This window comes from Cydia amplana, chromosome 9 (genome assembly GCF_948474715.1).
Source record: "Cydia amplana chromosome 9, ilCydAmpl1.1, whole genome shotgun sequence".
Taxonomy (NCBI): Eukaryota; Metazoa; Arthropoda; class Insecta; order Lepidoptera; family Tortricidae; genus Cydia; species Cydia amplana.
Genome location: NC_086077.1, coordinates 13,632,580 through 13,655,391, shown reverse-complemented (window position 1 = coordinate 13,655,391; position 22,812 = coordinate 13,632,580). Strand labels below are relative to the sequence as shown.

The 22,812-nt window shown below is 37.4% G+C and overlaps 1 protein-coding gene and 1 long non-coding RNA gene across 2 annotated transcripts; both read left to right on the top strand.

Annotated features, from left to right (window-relative positions):
• Window positions 1-378: 378 nt before the first annotated feature.
• Window positions 379-4,286, top strand: LOC134650850 (uncharacterized). Its single transcript, XM_063505782.1, has 3 exons — window positions 379-964; window positions 2,058-2,381; window positions 4,261-4,286. The coding sequence occupies exons 1-3, from the start codon at window positions 379-381 to the stop codon at window positions 4,284-4,286; spliced, it is 936 nt and encodes a 311-aa protein (XP_063361852.1).
• A 3,573-nt stretch (window positions 4,287-7,859) lies between these two features.
• LOC134651225 (uncharacterized) lies at window positions 7,860-22,196 on the top strand. Its single transcript, XR_010097087.1, has 2 exons — window positions 7,860-7,910; window positions 21,895-22,196. It is a non-coding gene; the product is annotated as an uncharacterized LOC134651225 (long non-coding RNA).
• Window positions 22,197-22,812: the final 616 nt, after the last annotated feature.

Sequence of the window (22,812 nt, the reverse complement as noted above, 5' to 3'; positions counted from 1 at the left end):
TATTATTTCGTCACGATATTTAGCGAATGATAGGTATCCTAATTTTAGCCATTGTATGTAATTAATTGTAGCCGCGAATTTATTATGCTAGCCGAATTACAGTCCATACGCGACAGATTAAATAAATTAAGAGAAGATATTGTAAAGTTAGGTCCAGAGAGGCGACGGAAAGAAATAGGTAGGAAGAAATTAGACGAATCGAACGAACTGCATAACCGTGCGGCGGATATTGTGTCTCAGTTACAGGAGCAAAAGGCAAACTTTGTGCCTTCGGAAATAGAGTTAGCTAATAAGCATATAAACGATATTATCGAGACTTACAGTAGGATAAAAATAGCATTACAATTTTTCGATACGGAATCTCAAACAGAGGTAAAAATGGCTAAGCCCAGTTTTGATGTCAAGACGGCCATCGCCTTGTTGCCCGTCATGACGGGGCAGGAGGATACCACTAAGCAGTTGATAGACGGCATTATAATGTACAGTTCCATTATTAATAGCGAAACTCAACAGGTTTTAATAGAGTTCGTCCTGAAAACAAGACTCTCGTCTAGCGCTAAGCTCAGATTAAAGACGTCATATACTAGCGTAGAATTACTTATCGCGGATATGCGTACATTCTTACTACCTAAAAAATCGTCCGAATCGATTCAGGCTCAACTGTACAGAGCTAGGCAAGGTAGGAGAACTATAGAGGCATTTGGAGCCGAGATCGAGGATCTTTTTGTCAATCTGACCATATCCCAGGCCGACGGTAACGACAGCGGGTACGATGTACTTCGCCCACTGAACGAGAAATCAGCCATTAAGCGTTTTGCAGACGGTTTAGCAGATCCCAAGTTAAGTACCATAATATCATCTAGGCAATTTACGTCACTGCCCGAAGCGATCAGGACGGCCATCGACGAGCACAGCTCATCACCACAGCAGGAGCAGGTCCTACATTACGGGCGCAACCATTATCGTAATAATTACGGGAACCGGAACGCCCACTCCGCACGTTATAATAGGGGTCAACCTTTTAACATGCAAAGAAATACATTCGGGACACGATATTATTCTAGCAATAACCGTAGCGTAGGTATTTCGCAACACGTCCCGACAAATAGAGGCAAACGACCTAACAATTTCGCTGACAGTGCAGCTACAGTTCGCCGACCTGCGCGCGCGCCCGCTCGCCCGAATACGCGTGCGCAGCACATACAACCGTCACACGATGATGAAAAACCTATCAGGCAGTTTTTTCGTGACTAATATGAATAGCGCAATATTTAGTTATAATAAAGATAATTATAGCACAGTAACTTGTAGTGTAGGTAATGGATATAAGTTAAAGCTCCTGGCCGACAGCGGAGCAGCCCTAGGTGCTATTAGATACGAATATTTACAAAACAAACCCGATCTTTTTAAACAAATACAAGGATATAGCATTACCATTAATGGAGTATGTGGAGATTTAACTTCAGAGGGATATATATATTTAGAATTAGACTTTAACGGTTTCATTTGCGAAGAAAAGTTTCATGTTTTTAAGAACTTGCAATGCTCAGCCCAAGCAATTTTAGGAGAAGAATTTTTCAAACGTTACGATGCAGACATAAGTTATAAACGCAATGCATTAATTTTAGAGGACCGAGGTCAGTCCGTATCGATACCTATGCAAGTACATTCAAAGAATACGTATGTCCATAATATACCTCCGCGATGCGAAGTTATGACTCACATTACGTCACAACTAGACGATGATTGCGTAGTACTAGCCGAGGAAATGCAAGAAGGCGTTTTTGTAGCAGGTGTTATTTCAAGACCAGACAAAGGTCAAATACCCGTACGGATATTGAACACGACTGATAAGCCAGTTACTTTAGATTTATCAAAGTTAAAAGTAAACAGATTATGTAATTTTGATATTTGCAATTTTGACTCAAGGAAAATTAGCGTCAATAGAGTAAAAACCTTATTAGATCTTTTAAATTTACACACTTATTTAAACACAGAGGAACAGTTAAGTATAGAACAAATTTGCGCAAAATACGCAGATGTTTTCCATCTGCCAGGCGACAAGCTTACTACAACAAACTTGCTGGAGCACAAAATTAACTTAAAAGAAAATGCCAGCCCAGTATACGTAAAGCCTTACAGGATACCACACGCCTTACGCAAAGAACTCCAAACTCAGATCCAAGATATGCTAGACAACGACATAATTGAAGAGACTACTTCCGAGTGGTCCAGTCCAGTTTTGCTTGTTCCCAAAAAGAGTGATAAGTTAGGAGAAAAGAAATGGAGATTGGTTGTCGACTATAGGCAACTAAATAATAAAATACAGGATGATAAATTCCCATTGCCCAACATAACAGAAATATTAGATTCCCTAGCAGGTAGCATATATTTTTCAAAGCTCGATCTTTCCCAAGGTTATTACCAACTAGCTTTAGACAAGGAATCCCGGAAATACACCGCGTTTACGACCGATAAAATGTATTCAATGAAGAGATGTCCCATGGGGCTCCGAACAAGCGGTAGTGTTTTCTCAAGGCTTATGACCATAGCCATGTCCGGATTAAATTACAAACAATGTTTTATATACTTAGACGATTGTATTGTCATAGGAAAATCCATGACGTCACATAACCATAACCTTACTCAAGTTTTAGAACGTTTGAGGAGCGCGAATCTTAAACTAAATCCATTAAAATGCGAATTTTTACGTAAAGAGATAATGTATTTAGGGCACAAAATAACTTCAAAAGGAGTAGAGCCCGACCCAGCGAAAGTAGATGCATTAACCAAATACCCAAGACCAACGAATACAGACGAGGTCAAAAGATTCGTAGCATTTGCCAATTACTATAGACGGTTTATTCCAAATTTCGCGAACATAGCTTATCCCTTAAATCAACTTTCCAAGAAAAACGCAGTTTTTAATTGGTCTACAGAGTGTGAAGCAGCATTTTTAAAATTAAAAAATATTCTTACTAGTCCACAAGTCTTAGATTATCCAGATTTTTCGGAAAATAACACATTTACGTTACATACAGATGCATCAAAAATAGGATTAGGGGCAGTATTATCGAATGCTAGCGGGAAGGTAGTCGCGTACGCAAGTCGAAATCTTAAGCCAGCCGAAACGCGATACCCAATCATAGATTTGGAACTACTTGCCATAGTTTGGTCGACAAGACATTTTAGACCCTATCTCTTCGGGAAAAAGTTTAAAATTGTCACCGACCATAAACCATTGATTTATCTTTTTGGAATGACTGATCCTTCGAGTAGATTAACCAAGTTTAGGTTGTATTTAGAAGAATTTAATTTTGATATCGAGTACATTCCGGGGCGAAACAATGCAGCTGCAGACGCATTGAGTCGCTTACCGATGAATAGTGATGATTTAAAAAATATTAGAGCAAACGTTGTATCAGTCATGACCAGAGCCCAATCACGGAAACAGCGCGCGCAACAAACTTGCGATCAAGGTGACTTAGCGACAGATGTACCCGCAAACGATAGGCTTGATCAACCTAGAGTTGTGGAAATCATCAAAGCACCAAAAAATTGTATTGAACTCATATTAAGTTCCAATTATAAGTTAAGTAAGACATGTCAAAATAAAATAATGAGTAGTAAAGGAAATTTTGAGTACGTACCAAGCAAATCATGCATATATCTAACATCCCGATCGTTATCTACCGTAGGCGTGTTAGCGAGGGAATTAGAAGAATTTTGCAAGAAGCAATGCATAAATGAAGTTATAATAATAAAAGATAAACGAAATGCGCAAGAAATAAATGAATTTTTAGCTAGCTACAAATGTGATATTCCTAGGATCCTTGTAACAAAAGGTGTTACGAAAGTATACGATAAAGAGGAAATAAGAGTTATTTTGAACGATTTCCATCTATTACCCACGAGTGGCCACGCGGGGGTTAATAGAATGTTAAACAATATAAGACGTCATTACTTCTGGCCAAGAATGAGCCACGATGTATACGAATACGTAAAGAAATGTGCACATTGTCAACACAACAAACACACTAATAAATACACTAAGGAACCAATGATGATAACTACAACACCAAGCTCATCCTTCGAAAGAGTTTCTTTAGATATTCTAGGACCTTTAGAAGTAGATAATTATAACTATAAGTACGTATTAACAATTCAGTGTGAACTGACTAAGTTCGTCGAAGCATACCCTTTAGAGAGGAAAGACACAGAGTCTGTAAGCAAAGCATTTGTAAATAATTTTATTTTAAGATATGGCGTACCAAGCGACATCATAACGGATCAAGGTACCGAATTTATGTCCAGTGTATTTAGCGATATTTGTAGATTATTAGGTATAAATAAGCTACACTCGACTGCTTACCACCACGAAACTATAGGAGCACTCGAGAACACGCACAAGAACCTAGGAGCTTACCTTAGGATACAATGTAGTAATAACCGCACAGACTGGAGTACCTGGTTAAGCTATTGGTGTTTTTCGTATAATACCACCGTACATACCGAGACGCAATATACGCCATTCGAATTAGTTTTCGGCAAACACTGTCGTTTACCGAATAATTTAATTTCTTCTGTCGACCCTCTCTATAATTATGATAGTTATACTAAAGAATTTAAGTATAGGTTACAAAGAGCTCAGTCAGAAGCTAGAAATAATTTAATGTCTAGTAAAGTAAATAGAAAATTAATGTATGATAAGAAAATGAATTCTGTACAATATAAACCAGGAGACTTAATACTTTTAAAAAATCAAGTAGGCGATAAATTAGACTCCATTTATAACGGACCTTACAAGGTCATAGAAGATATGTCACCGAATGTTAAGATATTAAAAAATAATCAGGTTTATATAACTCATAAAAATAACACTAAGATGTATTTTGAAACAAAGTAATAACTAGTTTATTATTATATTCAATTTATAATTAGAAAAAAAATGTAAATGCAACTGCGTGTGTCACATTTTTTTTTCTCCTTTGTGGGGGTGAAGAGTAACTTTCCAGGGAGGTGTACTATATGCCCAAGTTAACATATTAACAGTAACTATACGTTACTGCCTGCGACATAAATATGCGACGCACGTAATTGTATAAATAGCATGTAAGCAATAATAGCCTATAAATATATGTGTTAAGTTTAGATTTAGGCTCTCTATACTTGGATACCGAGAATACAACACAACTTCGGTAATGTTTGGTTTTACTTAAACTCCATTTCGACCCTCCGACCACCAAGTCATCTCACGTGTGAGTTGATCCTGTGTCTATAAGGCCTTCGTATGTGACCTCGTTAAATGTCACGTTGATAAAAGGTCTGGTGTCGCCTTGGTCCTCGTCGCCTGCCGCTCCTACTGGTTGTGAGCCACTGTTTCCCTTATTTCCCTTACAACAGTTCTTGCTCAAAATGCCTAGTATGCCGCAAGTACTACAAAAAATGCGTTGTTGCGAACGGCCCTGTGCTGCGTCATGACCAAACTTGCCACACGACCAGCAACATGTTTTCGGATCATATCTTGGGTGTATCTTTATGCCTTCGCTTGCGCATGGTACCGGTTCGCTGTCCCGTTGTCCATACTGGTGATCTCGGATTTGTCTGTTTCGTTGTTTTATCTGTGGCGTTCTGTCGCCTTGATCCTGCGGTGAGTTGTTCCATCTTGCTCTTTCTGTGGGTCCTTTTCCTGGAAATCCTCCACTGTACGCCGGTGTTAGTATGCTTTCATACTCTGCCGTTAGTTTTACTAGTTCGGTTAAGTCTTTGAAATCGGTTTTCTTTATATAAAGTTTGTAGTTTTTTGCCATATTCTCGTGTATTCTATGTAGTTTCTCTTTTTCGGTTAGGTTATCGTATCTCCGCATCAGCGTTTGCAGGTCGGTTAGGTAGTCGACGAAGCTTTCCTGGAACATCTGTTTCCTTGCTACTATCCTGACGATGAGGTTCTCCTCGTAGTTGCTGGGGTAGTAATAAAGTTTAAATAAACTGAGGAAACTGTCCCAGTCCTTGAATAATTTTACATTGTTCCTATGCCACGCTAGGGCCTTTCCCTGTAAGATACGCGGGAGCGCGGGTAATATCTCTTCCTTCTCTATCTCGCTTGCTGCGATGAGCTCTTCTAGTCTTTCCAAGAACTCTTCGGCGTCGTCGTATCCCTTAAATGAGAGATTCCATTCCCGGATTAGCTTGGATAAGCGAATCGCGTCGACTTTTGTTTTGTCTTCTGACATCTTGGTCGGTCGTTTTTTCTTTGGAGTTCGAAATTCGTCTGTGGACTTTATGGACTCTACCAGCAGTTTCCTTATTTGGTTGGCTGTGAGGTCTGTTGTCGGAATGTTTCTATCTTCGGCTTGTTGTATTAATTCTGGCTTCTTCAAGTGCTATACCTAAGAAGTTGGCATTGATATACGGTAGGCTACGCTGTTATCTTATCGCGATGCGTTGGGTCGGACTTTGCGGCGGTAATCTGTTGAATGTTGTGATTTTAGTGACGCGATACGGTACTACGGAGTTATAACAATTTGATTGACGGGATACGGTACGGAGTTATAACGATTTGATTGACAGGATGCGGTACTGAGTTATAACGATTTGCTTGACAGGATACGGTACGGAGTTATAACGATTTGATTGATAACGGAGTTATAACAATTTGATTGACCGGATACGGTGATAGGTTCGCGGTGTTGCATTGATTCTGCACGGGCGGGTGGGACGCGTCGCGTATATTATTATTTACCTTTCTCCCGAGTCTATAAGACTCCTAATTGTGAGTTATTCGGTTGGGCGCCAAATGTGATGTGCTGCCTGAGCAGGAGTCACATATCCTCTCGGCCTGAAGGGCTGGAGAGGTTTACCGAGCTAGTCTCAGATTTGGGAGAAAGGGGACTTACGGGTTATGAATACAAACACGGATAGTCCACTGGTATAGACGGGGCTTTATGCCGTTTATTGTAAACACTTATTAACTATTCTTATCACTAACTAATCCCGATCGGTCGGGGACTCTACGGTAGCGGGTCGATACGCGGGTTCCCTAGGTAACACGGACGTAAGGGAATGATAGGGAAGATCGGGGACAGGAATTACGCCGGCCGGCGGTGTCCGCTACAGGCCTTGCGTATGGGGGGGTGTAGGGGATTCACTGGCGGGCGGTGACCGCTCCGGCCCGCGACGGGAATACCCTGGCAGGCGGATAGCCGCTCCAGCCCGGGTCAGGATACCACTGGCAGGCGGTGACCGCTCCAGCCCGTGGGGGAAGGGAAGAGTCTGGCCTAGGCGCACGTATGTCACCCCGGCCGCGACTGATGGGACTGTGCGCTGCGCGTGCTTATATAGCTCCGGTCGGTGTTCCCCTCCATTGCGCCTCGCGCGGGGCCGTCGTGTCGGTGTGGCCGGATTCCGCTCTGGGCGCGTCGCTGCGGTGACATGGCGCGCTGGTGACATGGCTATGTCACAATATAATGTGAGCACATAATTATAATGACGGTTCAGTACAACGTTGAGTAAATTCATCATTTCTCATTTTCTCAATTCATTCATTCATTTATGTAACTAATGTATTTTTTTCCTAATCTTACAGATTGATCTAGACTTTAGTATGCCGACTATCGCGCCTTCGAAATAGATAATTACATTTTGTTTTCGAGTTTCTCTAATTCACCTTTGGCCGGTTTTCTCATAATCCCAGGTATATTTCATACGCCTAATACATACTTAATACTTTTACCCTCTTAACCAATGCGGTTTAGGCCCTTATCCGTGAAACAACATAAAACTCAACCGAAAAGGGTACCGCGATGTTATTAAGCTTAACTCGGCCATTTATTATAAGCTAATTTACATTACAGTGACCAAATACATAAAAAGCGGCCAAGTGCGAGTCGGACTCGCTCATGAAGGGTTCCGTATTTAGGGGATTTATGACGTATTAAAAAAAAACTACTTACTAGATCTCGTTCAAACCAATCTTCGGGGGAAGTTTGCATGGTAATGTACATCATATATTTTTTTTAGTTTTATTATTCTCTTATTTTAGAAGTTACAGGGGGGGGGGGGGACACACATTTACCACTTTGGAAATGTCTCTCGCGCAAACTATTCAGTTTAGAAAAAAATGATAGTAGAAACCTCAATATCATTTTTGAAGACCTATCCATAGACACGTATGGGTTTGATGAAAAAAAAAAATTTTGAGTTTCAGTTCTAAGTATGGGGAACCCCCAAAAGGGTATAGCCGGGTAAGCATGGCCAAACTGCCCTTAGCGAAAAAAACAATTTCCTTTTACTGGATTATTAACCTATATATAAGTAGTGCTTTCACCAAATATTAAGCCTCAAATGCTTCAGATTTTTAAGAAAAATGCAAAAAAAGAAAAATCATTTTTATTTTATTACAGCCAAAGTACTAATCCGATTTTTTTGTAATTTGGGTATGTTGTACATACAATTAAGATCGCTTTCTGAAAAAAATAATATTGAATTATCTCTTAAAATAATAGTAAAAAATTGAGATGAAAATTTTCAGAAAAATAAAAAAAATACATGCGAGATAGCGACAGTTATCAAATTTACATATTTCATGTAGAATTTAATAATGTTTAACATATATTTTTTTCAAAAATTAAAATCGGGATTAACAGTGTTAAAAACTCGAATTTGTAACCTCCCATAATACCTTCTCTTCATACAAAATAACTTGTACGTTATACTAGAAAGTTATATTCCCAACGCAATTTGAATTTAGAACGCGACTTATTTTGTTGAGCGCGGACCTTAAACTCCGTGGCTGTATGCGGCTAGGGCGAACGGCATTCAGAGATTTAAAAAAAAAGCGCGGGAACAGGAAAATAGGCACGAATTTTATACAGAGCGTTAACGATTAAAAAATGTCTGTTCCTTTGATGAATAAAATACGTCATATTCTAAATTCAAATTCGTAAAGACTGCGTTCACAATATACTTCATTCGTTTATGACTACTTACTACTCAGCTTTGCTTGTATGAAGAGAGAGTATTATGGGATGTTACAAATTCGAGTTTTTCACACTGTTAATCCCGATTTTAATTTTTGAAAAAAATATATGTTAAACATTATTAAATTCTACATAAAATATGTAAATTTGATAACTGTCGCTATCTCGCACGTATTTTTTTATTTTTCTGATAATTTTCATCTAAATTTTTTACTATTATTTTAAGAGATAATTCAATATAATTTTTTTCAGAAAGCGACCTTAATTGTATATACAACATACCCAAATTACAAAGAAATCGGATTAGTAATTTGGCTGTAATAAAATAAAAATCATTTTTCTTTTTTTGCATTTTTTTTTAAATCTGGGGCATTTGAGGCTTAATATTTGGTGAAAGCACTACTTATATATAGGTTAATAATCCAGTAAAAGGAAATTGTTTTTTTCGCTAAGGGCAGTTTGGCCATGCTTAACCGGCTATACCCTTTATTGTTTTTTTTTATATTTTTTTGTGAAAATCTTAATGCTGTTCACAGAATATATCTACTTACCAAGTTTGAACAGTATAGTTCTTATAGTTTCGGAAAAAAGTGTCTGTGACATACGGACGGACAGACAGACATGACGAATCCATAAGGGTTCCGTTTTTTGCCATTTGGCTACGGAACCCTAAAAAGGGATTACCCTAATTCCTTTGACGGCCTCCTAACCTAGTCGGCTAGTGACCCTGCCTACGAAGCATGAGGTCGCGGGTTCGAATCCAGATGGTAAGGCGTTTATTTGTCTATTTATTACAAATATTTTGTGTTCCTAAATTATGGATGTTTCCTATGTGTATAAGTATTTATATTCATATTACATATATCGTCGTCTAGTAGCCACAACACAAGCCTAATTGAGTTCACTGTGGGACTAGGTCGATCTGTGTAAAATCCCCCTATAAAATTATTTTATATATGTGTATTTTACCCTTTTCACTACCTATCAATTACATAATTATACCTCTTTACAATATTTATAGTTTTAAATGTACCCTTTAGGCTACAGTAATTGTGTAGGCCATTGTCGCGTGCATGTCATGCGAGCGTTCATATTGTATTGTAATGCAGTCACATGTGATATTGCATGTGCAGTACCTACCGTATAAATAACTACTGATTCAACAAACTGTAAATACATAATATACATAAAGAAGTAAACATATAATCTTACATAAAATAAGCTGCAGCACCATATGTCATTAGTTTAAAAATACCATCATACGAGTAAGTATAATTAAATGCAGTTTTGGGCTTAACAAGCTCCGGAGGTAACAAATACCCAAAAAAGTTCAGGTTTACGAGGCCTACTAATCTCTTCCAGACTAAATTATCCTCTTAACGTCTACTATCAACCCAGTGATATGCAATTAGGACTCCTAACCCCTCCAATGTACCTCCTAATAATGGTCCATATGTAATTGCAACCATTTATCCCAAAAAAGGGTTACACGGGTTAAAGGGGTGAAGATAGTTCTTCCAAATCGACCCATCCACGCACATCCAAAGTACCTAGTAAAAGTGCAAAAACTGCCATAACAATTGCAGGTAATTGTAGTTCCATAGTCCATGCCATAAGAATGGCACAACTGGCAGAAACTCCGTCCGTGCCAATGGACAGAACGAGTTGGCTCGTTAAACTGAGTGCTTTTGGCGAACACCGTAAAGGTATGGCAATTAACATTACTACGGCGCTTAGTGATGTGGAATTCTGAATCCAGCTCAAATGATCGGGCTTACGAGAATTGCTAGTTTCGTTTCAGCTCCAAACTCTAATTATGTTGATGGTAGCTACCCTAAAAAAACAAGTGTATTCAGTAAATGGAAATGCACTAAATAGTCCACTAATTGAGCACTTCGTTAGAACACGTCGCTGAATTCGTGTATACCCACAGACTTAAATATACCATAGATAAAGCAAATACAGTAGAACCCGCTTAAGACGTTTCTGAAGGGACCTAGCAAAAAAAGCGTCTTAAACGGGAAATCGTATTAAACGTGAACAAATAAAACTATAATTATGGTGATAATGAGCGAATGAAATTTAAGTGTAGCTGGTTATAAGTACACACGCGGTTAAATAATCTAGGAACACTAACGATAGGCTCAACTAGAAAGTCATGGAGTACCTGACTGCAAATAAATCTGGGAGCGATAGCTTGCACTCCGTGCTCCATAACGGTCAAGCAGATGGCATCGCATTCTCACGCCGATAAGGACCCGACAAAAGATATTAGACGAAAAAAAAATCCTAAGGTTGCATAATAGTACGACGGTTATGTCAAAAACACAAACGTGCAGATGGTGCGTAACGGGACGGATGGCGTATTAAGCGGGACGCGAGTCGTATTAACCGTGAAAAAAATTATGAAAACATGCCTAAAGTTGCAGGGACCGGCGTAAAATGGCGTATTATGCGGGAAATCGTATTAAACGTGATCGTATTAACCGGGTTTTACTGTATCACGATTTGTATTGAAACCAAGCGTGCCGACTTTTTACCACCTACTGTGACGTCACAGCCGCAATTTAGTGATGGGAAATCCTAACCGATTCAAAGACACCGATGCCCTCTGCCCCGCTACGATTCGACTGTCTTGCTCATACTCATAGATTTTATATCTGCGATCCCGCTCGCTCACTTCCCGCTCCCCCGCGAACCACGCCAAAAATCGAATAGTACGCCGAGTAGTAGCAATATGAGAGGACGCGCTTTTAAGCGGTTTCATTCTGTCGACGCTGGTATACCTTCGCGTAATCTCAAATAAGTTTGTTAAAATATTAAGTATATTCGTTGATATTTTATTGAAACAGGAGAGATTAGTACAGAAGTGCAAGGTAAGAAACATAATTTTAGATAACCTAAAAATCATAAATCGATTACCGTGAATGTCATCGATTTTCTGACGGACGAATGACATTTAACGGAATCATTAGATTCCTAAATAATATTTGAATTGAATTTTAATAATAAAACTATTATTATTCTAAAAAAAGATTGTATCTAATACTTTTTTTATATGTATAGGTATACGATTTAAACAATTTTTAATTTTTTTGGATATAACTCACTAAGTATATATGGGCTATCTAATCCTTTGAATTATTATATTTACATATATCTAAAATTACTAATAAAAATAAAAATTATTAATTAAAAAAAAGACAAAACGCTTCAAGTCGTTCCTGGTGCAAAGGTGCCCATGATGCTCGCAGCATTACCACGCTGGATCACCACGGACAGCCTTTGCACGAGGAACGACTCGGGGGCCTTCCCCTTTCTGTCTGTTCAAATTACCCACCTTTTTTAATAATAACGATTAAATTGTTTTTTTTTTATACTAGATAATATCATTCGTCTGTTCGAAATCGAGTAATCGATTAGAAACGATTATTGATATTGTAGAACGAACAACACTAGTCGCTAAATTTGACGGACGAATGAGAAATGGCCTGTACCACGAAGACGAAGCGATACGCGACAGTATCGCTGTTACGATATTCATCGACTCTTTAACACACAAGGTCAGATCAAACGCTCAAAGCAAACGCGCAATGTAATGTAAATATAGTTTTGTAACGTTAATCTATAGTTACTTAGGTATATTATTGGAAACACAACTTGGAATACTTAAAAAAATTGTTTTAAAATGAATTTACGCATAATATCATTTTAAAATTACTTACCTGTGATAGGAAATGTCCTTGCCCTTGGGTGCTTGCAATTTTTGGGCTGTTGCAGTTACTTATCACGCAACGAGGCATTTTTTAATTTTTTACGAACTACCGGCTTCAACAACTGACGCGCGTGGACTGTCAGTAGCGACGGTCAACCTCGACGATTCGTCGGGGTTCGGACACGCAAAGTAGATGCATTTGCGTCATCTAGGTATATTTAAGTCTGTGTGTATACCTATTCCAAAACACATGACATAAAGTATTAAGAAGTAAGAGGGGATTCAATAAAAAACGTTCCCTGTGCCATATGTACAGTTGTACAGTTGCCATCATATATATAGAAGCGGCCGAGGTGCTCAAAAATATCTGAACACAACTCTAACGCCTTAACAATAGAGGCGTGTTCAGATATTTGTGAGCGCCTTGGCCGCTCTGATATATCTGATGGCAACTGTACACACTCATATACCTATGTAATCAAGTGATTTACTCTTGAATGTTTTGAACAGCTGATGTAAGTAACTATAACAACAGTCACATCACTGAGTGATAATGCAGTTCTTGAATATGGGGTTGTGAAAATACAAAGAGAGCACTAACGTGTATAATTAGCCCAAAATGGAAATTACAGACCTAAATGTAATTAGAGGCCTAATTACACGTAGCTGTAATAGGCCTCCCCTTGTGGTAATTGGGTCGTACACATTTTATTGTATTATGCTTAACTCGTTCGCGTCTTTACTTAACTGTAGACATCGCAAAGTTAAGATAATCAAAACCTTATTTTTACGTTGCACTCTTATGGGAAAAATACTTTATTTCACTTAGAATAAATGTAAAAGTGGAAGAATTAAGGTGACAGTCCATTTCCAACTGCAGCTGCACTACTGCTGCGGCGTTACTGGTGCGACATTACTGCAGCGGCGATAGCGGCGGCGACTGCTGCTGTTGCGTCGTGCAGTCGCAGCAGCGTTCGTGTTGCTTGTCAATCAATGTCAGTGTCAGACGTATAAATAAACTAATTTACTTTCGTATATATTACAAGAAAAAGCAAGTTACAATAATGCTACATACTAACGAAAAAGAAGACCAGATTGCCTTTCTACGGGAGTCAGAGGCAGTCGAAGACAGCTACCAATAAAATCTGATATTGAATTGTCGTTGTGATTGAGGGAATATTACCGATTAAATGAAAAGCAATTCAACGGTGTTTGAGGCTTAATAATTGACTAAATACACCCAAATTACCCAAATGAAATTAATGCAGAGGAAAAATTACTTAAGGTAAGCTAACATTTTGAAATTATCTTCCCCATCTTCTTGGCTAAATGCGTGACGACCGCAACAGCACACAGCAACCCGACGTGAGCGGGACTCATGTAGCTTGTGAAGTATACGGGGTGTGCAACTGTGCACTTGATCCACCTACATCACGTAGGTACGTGATCCAGCCAAATTCAGCCGGCAGTGTCAGTCAGTGGAGAGTAGGTACTCGGCCGTCAGAAACGTGCGGACACTGCCGGCTGGATTTAGAAGTCTACGATAAACGTCCCCAGGTAGAATCTTTTATCAGGTCTTTCATTGGTTTCTGCAAAGTGATTCGTGGGTTCCGGAGAAGGCGATGTGACACGTCGTTCGTTATATACAGATTTATCTTTCTGAGGTTCAATATTAAAGCAATTTTACTTTCTTCAGGTACCTAAAGACCATGGGAGACGGCGCTCTTGACAGTAACAGTTAATAACCAGACCATGTAAAACTTGACGGACCAGACAAGAAATCCTTTATGAAGAAAGCTATTTCGTTGACTTTGGCTGATATAAATAACTTTTAATAAATTAATCTGAATAATAAATATTTTCCTCGTGTGATGATCCGTGTTGTAGAGTAAGACCAAAGAAAGTCTGCAGCGCTAGATTAAAAGTAGTTTTTAAAAATCAGTATGCGACAACACCGCAGAAAATGGATTAAATAGTCTTGATACTTGTGAAATTTCTACCATATTTACCGTCTATGAAAAAATTAAGCTGTATGCACAGCTTAATTTTTATGGTAAAATAAATTTTATTCCAACAATAGATGTCCCTATTAATATGTACCTAGACATATACTAATATTTATAAATAATATTGGGAGAATGTGACATTTGGCTTCATCAAAATTAATAAGCTTTTGTAATATCCGCGACGGCGGTAAATAGGTACAGAGGGCCTACCGCGAACACCGAAGTTCTCAATATGCGGGCATCTTTCTATTTTACTCCCATTAAGGCATAATTAGATTGACAGAGAAATTGCCCGCAATTTGCGAACTAAAGTTTTCGGAAAAACGAAATAAAGCATTAAATTGTAGCTTTAACTAGTAGGTACCCATGCCGTGAGCATAAGCATGGAGGTTGTGGGTTCGAGCTCAAAACCCGGCTAGTACCAATGAGTTTCTCGAAATGTTAGAGGAAATTCATAAGTATGCCTATACCTATTAGGTGTGTTCAATTTGCTGTGAAACCTTAGTCTAAATCAATATTATATTATCTAAGTAGGTACATATGGTGAAGTATTAAGATGTTTCATTCCACTTACCCGTCATCAACTCCAAATTTTGTAAACATTGTCGTTTTTCAGCTTGAATCGCCTCGTGCTGACTTTTTACAAGTGTAAAATTATTTGTCATGCGGAAAAGTAACTCCCGCACGCCGGTTTTGTAAGGTTTCACCATGTTTATTCCGTTAATCACAAAACACAACGAATATTTAAACGATTTTGACAAACACATACCATAGTGCATGACGTTTACTGACTTCTAAAAAACATTGCCATATGTAGTTTTTTAATTCGCTGTCAAATTATTGCGCTGCAGACTTTCTTTGGTTTGACTCTATGTACTCTGCAAAGTTTATTTAACCTTCAAGCCTTGAAACCACCGCAACTGTCAGTATTTTAATTTTTTCCACCATTTGCTTCTCTCGTGAATCAATTTGGTTTTAAACAAAGCTTTGCCCCTAATACCTAGGAAAATATAGTTTGGCCAGGGACTGTCTCATTTCAAACATAGACAGAGAGAAAGCATATTTGTCTTAGGCTAGTACTAACACCCAAACGAAATCGATGAGTAGAGTTTTCTTTGTTCATATTTACTGGCAAATTGGGTTTGCCAGACTATAGTTAACTCTCCGGATTTGACGCTCTCTTTCTGGTTTCCTACCTTGCTTTGTGATATGGCTCAATATAGATTAGCAAAAAATTAACAGTAGGTGCGGTGTGCGGAAAGAGAAGTCATGAAATGTATGTTGCCCAATACATTCCACGACTCTTCTCTTTCCGAATAGACTCTACTATCGGGATTGTTTATCCTTGGGTGTTATAAACTCCTTAGAACGTAGTTGGTTATATCCTCTTTGCTTAGAACTACTGATATCTGTGACCAAGACATTTCAGTGCAGTGACAGATTTGACGTGCGGTCTGCAGCCGCAGTTGCAAGAATACACCAAATGCGCGAAAATCACCATGCTGCGTGCAGTCCGGCTTGTCATCCATTTTACTATGGAATTTGACAGTTAGACCGACGCGTTCAGGCCGCTGCAGTAGTGTCGGAGCAGTAGTGCAGCTGCGGTCGGAAATACGTTAAAATGACCATATTACATGCAGTCGGTATTGTCATTCAATTTACTATGGAAATTGACAATCACACCGACGCGTTCAGGCCGCCGCAGTAATGCCGGAGCAGTAGTGCAGCTGCAGTTGGAAATGGAATGTCACCTTTACTGTCTTGGGTGGGTCTTGGGTCATATTTCCAATTTTAAATTTTTTCCACTTTTAAATTTATTCTAAGTTTAATACCATCGATCGCAGACGTTTCTGCTTGTTAAATAATAAAAATATAATACTTTATTTCAGTACCTACTTGAGAAACAAATATAAAATAAACGGGATACGAGTATATGCCCAGTTCGTTAACTTTTATTGTAATATCCATGTTATTAAATATAATAGAAGTAACATTTTTTCTTAAATGTGTTTGACCTAATTGTACCTAATACAAAAACCATTTAGTTCGTAATGGTTATAACTAAAGTTTAATTCCTTCTACAAATGTTCAGCAACATATTCTTATGACGCAACCCTTACTAATTTTGCGTCTCTTTCGGAGAATACTTCCATACGTTATTATCTCTCTGGTAATAACTCATCTGGTACAAAGAGATTACTACAGAGTTTCCAGAAACTAAGAAAAGATTTATTTCTTTGGCCTTGAAATTAATCAAATATAGTGAGCGAGAAAACATTATAGTTTTCTCATAATTAGGCGTTATCTGATTGTTGAAAGTTCATGCGTTCTCAAATTACCAGAAATTTTAGGTTATTTCTACTAAGACCCACGAGAATTATTAATTCAACTAGGAAAAAAGTTATTCTTGACAGGTTTAAACTTAGTGGGTAAGAATCGTTTCCCTTTCGTCCTAAAATTATTTTAGAAATCTGCAAAGTTCCTCTAGCTGTTTTTTAGTAATCTGCAAAGTTCCTCTAGCTGTTTTTTAGAAATCTGCAAAGTTCCTCTAGTAGTAGCCGGTAGGAATATTTATTAGTAGCCTTTGTTTTTATTTAGGTCCACCGAGGTTCTGTTGTTCCGCTTTAATTTATAAGAAAATATCCGTGTTTTCTTACAATACAAAAGGAAGTAATTAGATTAATATATTATATTTACACATCAGAGGGGCACGTAACAAGCAATCATTTTTACATTTGCCTTAGGTACTTTATAGTTGTTTAAAAAATAACAAATTCATTCAGTCATTTTATTTCAATTGATTTGGATTATTCTGCATCTTACCCAATTTAACGTCCATCATGTAAATATTGTTAGTTTAACTCATACTAATACATATAAATATACTATATCAATGCATATAAATAAAAGCGAGGGAGACGCAGCACTGCGAGTAATATGAAATCGAGATCAAAATCTCATAATTCGATTATCAGTCTGTTTTTGTTATATTTAATAAAAACCGGCCAAGTGCGAGTCGGACTCGCGCACGGAGGGTTCCGCACCATCAACAAAAAATAGAGCAAAACAAGCAAAAAAACGGTCACCCATCCAGGTACTGACCCCGCGCCCGACGTTGCTTAACTTCGGTCAAAAATCATGTTTGTTGTATGGGAGCCCCACTTAAATCTTTATTTTATTCTGTTTTTAGTATTTGTTGTTATAGCGGCAACAGAAATACATCATCTGTGAAAATTTCAACTGTCTAGCTATCACGGTTCGTGAGATACAGCCTGGTGACAGATGGACGGACGGACGGACAGCGGAGTCTTAGTAATAGGGTCCCGTTTTTACTCTTTGGGTACGGAACCCTAAAAAGGATAAACCATACATTAATTAAAAAAACAATGTTTCGAGTTACTTAGGTAGCCTAAAGGTAAACATCGGGTTAGTTTTAACGAACGACCTGACTCAACGTGCCGTGTCTTATCTATTTCAGTCAGCCGAGTATAGTTTCCGTCAACTTTATCGAGGCCGGGCTGTTGTCAAAATTGACCTTTAAATCACGTTACTGGTGAGATGGCGAGGAAAATCCCTTGACTATTTTATTTATATATCTATACCTGAATATATAACACAGTCAAATGCACAGTCGTCGAAATATGAAACATACATATATACATATTATTATTTTATATTTTAGACCTTTACCAAGAACATTTTTTAGAAAATCAACCCAACCAACCAAAAACAATATTTTGAACTACTTTCAACAAGGGTGTTGAAAGTAGTTCAAAATATGTCTGGAATACAGAACCCATATCAAAATTCTGAATATACGCATATGCCTCCCAATCTGAATACACTTGAAACAATAATCAGCCAATTTCCCATTCAAATCCCAATTACCTAGTCATTTCGATTGCAGTCAAATGCGAACCCGGTCGCTAACGAATTCATAATTCGTATGGCTAATATGATAATAGAACGGTCTATTTCAGAACATTCGATTTTTAATGAGTGCTTGTAAGTTTAGTTTTGTTTTGTGGAAAGAGGGAATAATTAAAACAAGCTTTCCATTAAATTATATTTAAATTTTATTATTTCAAAACTAAAACGAATTATATTTTCTTATCGTATATAGACACCAATTTATTTGATCAAATAATACAAATTACTCAATATATGGCTATTCAATTAGGTATGAATATAATGAATTACATATGCGTTATATAATTTCTAAATAAAAATAATTTCTGTAATGAGTATACTTCACAAGACAGCCATATTAGTTCATAGTTTGATCAGATATATTGGCGGATAGTTCAGGTTGTCAAATGTTCCAAGATCCATCATCTGACTGTAACCGACGCGTCATCGAAGAACAATTAGCGTGATGGATGATGCATTACTTATTCAAATATCGGTACAATTAAGTGGTTTTTTGCCAATTCATCAATAAAAATAAGGCATTAACGCGAAAAGAATTAATGTAAAAGTTGGTTTAGCTCCATTAGCCCATTTTTACATCCACCATTAGGTAATATTTTTACGTAGTAAGTAAAACTTACAAGCATCCGAAGATAATACCTACATGAGTTACTCTCCTCACACCTTTTATCTTGTAGAACGTGGTGGATAGTTTTCTTATCCACGACGAATGGTGATAAAAACGCATCTAATAGAGCCGTTCTGTAGTGATATCTAATAATATTCAAAAAGATGCTTTGTAAGCCACGCAAAAACACGAGAATAGTTAATATGGAACCGATAAATCAAAACCATGTTCCCACAGGGTAGCTTCGCGAAAGTGCTGATATATTATTCATACAACTGTAGCTGTTGAGAGCAAAAAACCATAACATTTTATATAAGTTATGTATTCTTATTGCCTTATTCTCCTAAAGCGTTCCTTCGATAGGTACTTTTATTTGCCTTGTGCCGTACCAGTCGTTGGTTTCGACACTTGTGTTACTATTTTATGAACACTTTCTTTTTTACAATACTTGGAGAGTTTCGGAGTCGTTGTAAAATTCGTGATGCTTTTATCGAATAAAAATTGTGGTTCTAAAATCATTACTTTATACATCTGGTGGTGTAAGACGCGCTTTGAAACTTTTGTATATTGTACCATTTTATAAGATGTTCAATATAAAAGGAACTTTTCTTTAAACTGTAGATTTTTTTTTTACAAATAGAGGCAAATATTGAAGACGGAGCATTCAATAAATGGAGTAGATGACAGCAAGTCGGATTAAAATGTGCACGAATTTAACCGCTCCTCTAGCTCTCTTTTATTCGTTCTTTCTTTGAATTATTAAAGTGGTGATGTTTTAATTTGGTTCTATTATTCAACTGTGTTGCCAGGTCCTAACGTTGTAATGTCGAGAAGATATTTTAATATTTGAGTATCTAGGTAGTAAAAAAAAGGTATTGTATGTAAAGGTACTTCACTACTTATCATAATATCGCACAGGACGCACAGAACAGAAATTAATCATAATATTTATTCACCACCATTTGAGGTTCTTTTCTTAACTGTACCTTACAGGTTATAAGTGAACTTAAAACAAATTTAGAAACGATTTATAATTAACTAGTATTACCAGGGGATCGGACTTTTTTAGCAAAGCATAAGGGAAACAAAAAATATAGTGGTCACATATACTATACGCGTAAACAGCACTGAATCTTAAAAGTTAAAAAACATGAAACATTCCTTGTTTAAAACACGAACATATATAATGAATCATGTTTCAATTACACTTTCGAGTGGCGAGTTCTCCATCGATCAAGTTCGATTAATTTAGTCGGCGACCTTTGTATGGAATGCACTCGACTCGATGTCGCATCCTGAAAGCACTCGGACAGTTAAGCACCATGCTAGTTTGAAAGGGCTTATATCCATTTATCTATTCAATGTACACACCGTACCATATATCTACTCAAGGTAATTTGTAGTAAAGTAACTGCCGTATTCGAACATCAAGATATTCACAAGAGACGACACGTACTAGATCTATTCTAGATACATTATAGTTTAGATTTCTAGTTCTCTTTTGCAGCGCAATTCGGGCAACCAATGTCACTTTTACGTTAGATAGAGTTAGATATCTAATAGATGTGAATTGGATCACTAAGTCGTATCTTGTGGAAATCGTTCAAGAGTAGGTATCTCCAGAATCGCGCAAATGTCAAATTTGACAGGTTAGATCTTAAACATATTTATCGTTATCGTATCTTGGTGATGTCTAAAAGATATCTAATAGATATCTATTTCTAAATCCAAATCGGGCCCTAAGTCGTCCTGAACATGAGTAGTTTAGTTTCTTTATCGTTCAATTTTAATATACAACAGATATTCTTTTGTTTGATTTTACTGATATTTACCTCATATTCGAGTTAGGATTAAGTTCGGGCTTAATTCTTAAAAAAACATTAAGTGGCCGTTATAATCCATTAGTAGTAAGTCACCATTATTTTGCGTAAAGGAAACTGGTAAATATGTACTAGGAAACACTATTTAAATGGAGCTGAAATCTCTCTGAGCGCTTGATGTGTCTTTCATGTTAACAAATATTATTATTAACACATTTATATTAAATTAATTATGAATCAATGTAACTGTCTTAATCCATTATCCTTTAAAGATTTGAAACAAAGTATTTACCTATTAATATCATTCTAAGAAACAAAATTGTTCTAATCAATCTTGATCCAATCAGCGTCAAGTTTGACTTCAATGCCTTTCATTGGTAACGTCAAACTCAACACAGATGAGCTCATTATGCCGAAGCTAGGGAATGCAATCTCGCACTAAGAATGGCGATTCGAGATCTCGCACGAAAAATCTGAATCGAGATAGGGTGTTTCGAGATCTCAACCGTCAGACTTTCGAGATCGAGATTAATCTCGACGAGATCGAGATTATACAAAGTAATTAAAAATGTCCTAAAATCTGGTCAAAAACTCTAAGAATTTCGTAAACACTACCTACTTATTTAGGGTACACCATGTTATGTATTGAAAATAAAAAACCGGCCAAGTGCGAGTCGGACTCGCGCACGGAGGGTTCCGCACCATCAACAAAAAATAGAGCAAAACAAGCAAAAAAACGGTCACCCATCCAAGTACTGACTCCGCCCGACATTGCTTAACTTCGGTCAAAAGCGGCCAAGTGCGAGTCGGACTCACCCATGAAGGGTTCCGTATTTAGGCGATTTATGACGTATTAAAAAAAAACTACTTACTAGATCTCGTTCAAACCAATTTTCGGTGGAAGTTTGCATGGTAATGTATATCATATATTTTTTTTTAGTTTTATTATTCTCTTATTTTAGAAGTTACAGGGGGGGGGGACACACATTTTACCACTTTGGAAGTGTCTCTCGCGCAAACTATTCAGTTTAGAAAAATTTTTTATTAGAAACCTCAATATCATTTTTGAAGACCTATCCATAGAGACCCCACACGTATGGGTTTGATGAAAAAAAATTTTTTGAGTTTCAGTTCTAAGTATGGGGAACCCCCAAAATTTATTGTTTTTTTTTTCTATTTTTGTATGAAAATCTTAATGCGGTTCACAGAATACATCTACTTACCAAGTTTCAACAGTATAGTTCTTATAGTTTCGGAGAAAAGTGGCTGTGACATACGGACGGACAGACGGACAGACAGACAGACAGACAGACATGACGAATCTATAAGGGTTCCGTTTTTTGCCATTTGGCTACGGAACCTTAAAAACAACAAATTGAATCAACATTTAACAAAAAAACTACTAAGTAGCACGTAACGTAAACATGTTAGTAAGAAAAAGTGATAATTATTATTTTTAATTATACATAATTGTAACGTGTTTGACTTAGAAAATCAGCATTTTAATTCACTATGCATTTTGAAAATGATTTCGTAAAAAACATAGGGTGCTCAAGGTATTGTCGGCCAAGCGTTTGTTGCAAAAAGGCCAACAGCAGAAAACGCTCGCTCATTATTCCGCATATATTCCGCACAGAGTGCGCCACAGTACTATTATCGTCGGCTAAAGCTGGCTACGCACAATAGTACTGCCTGAACAAAATGAATCTAAGGTAAAAAGGTTACTCAAAACAAAGTAATTCACAGAGATCAAACT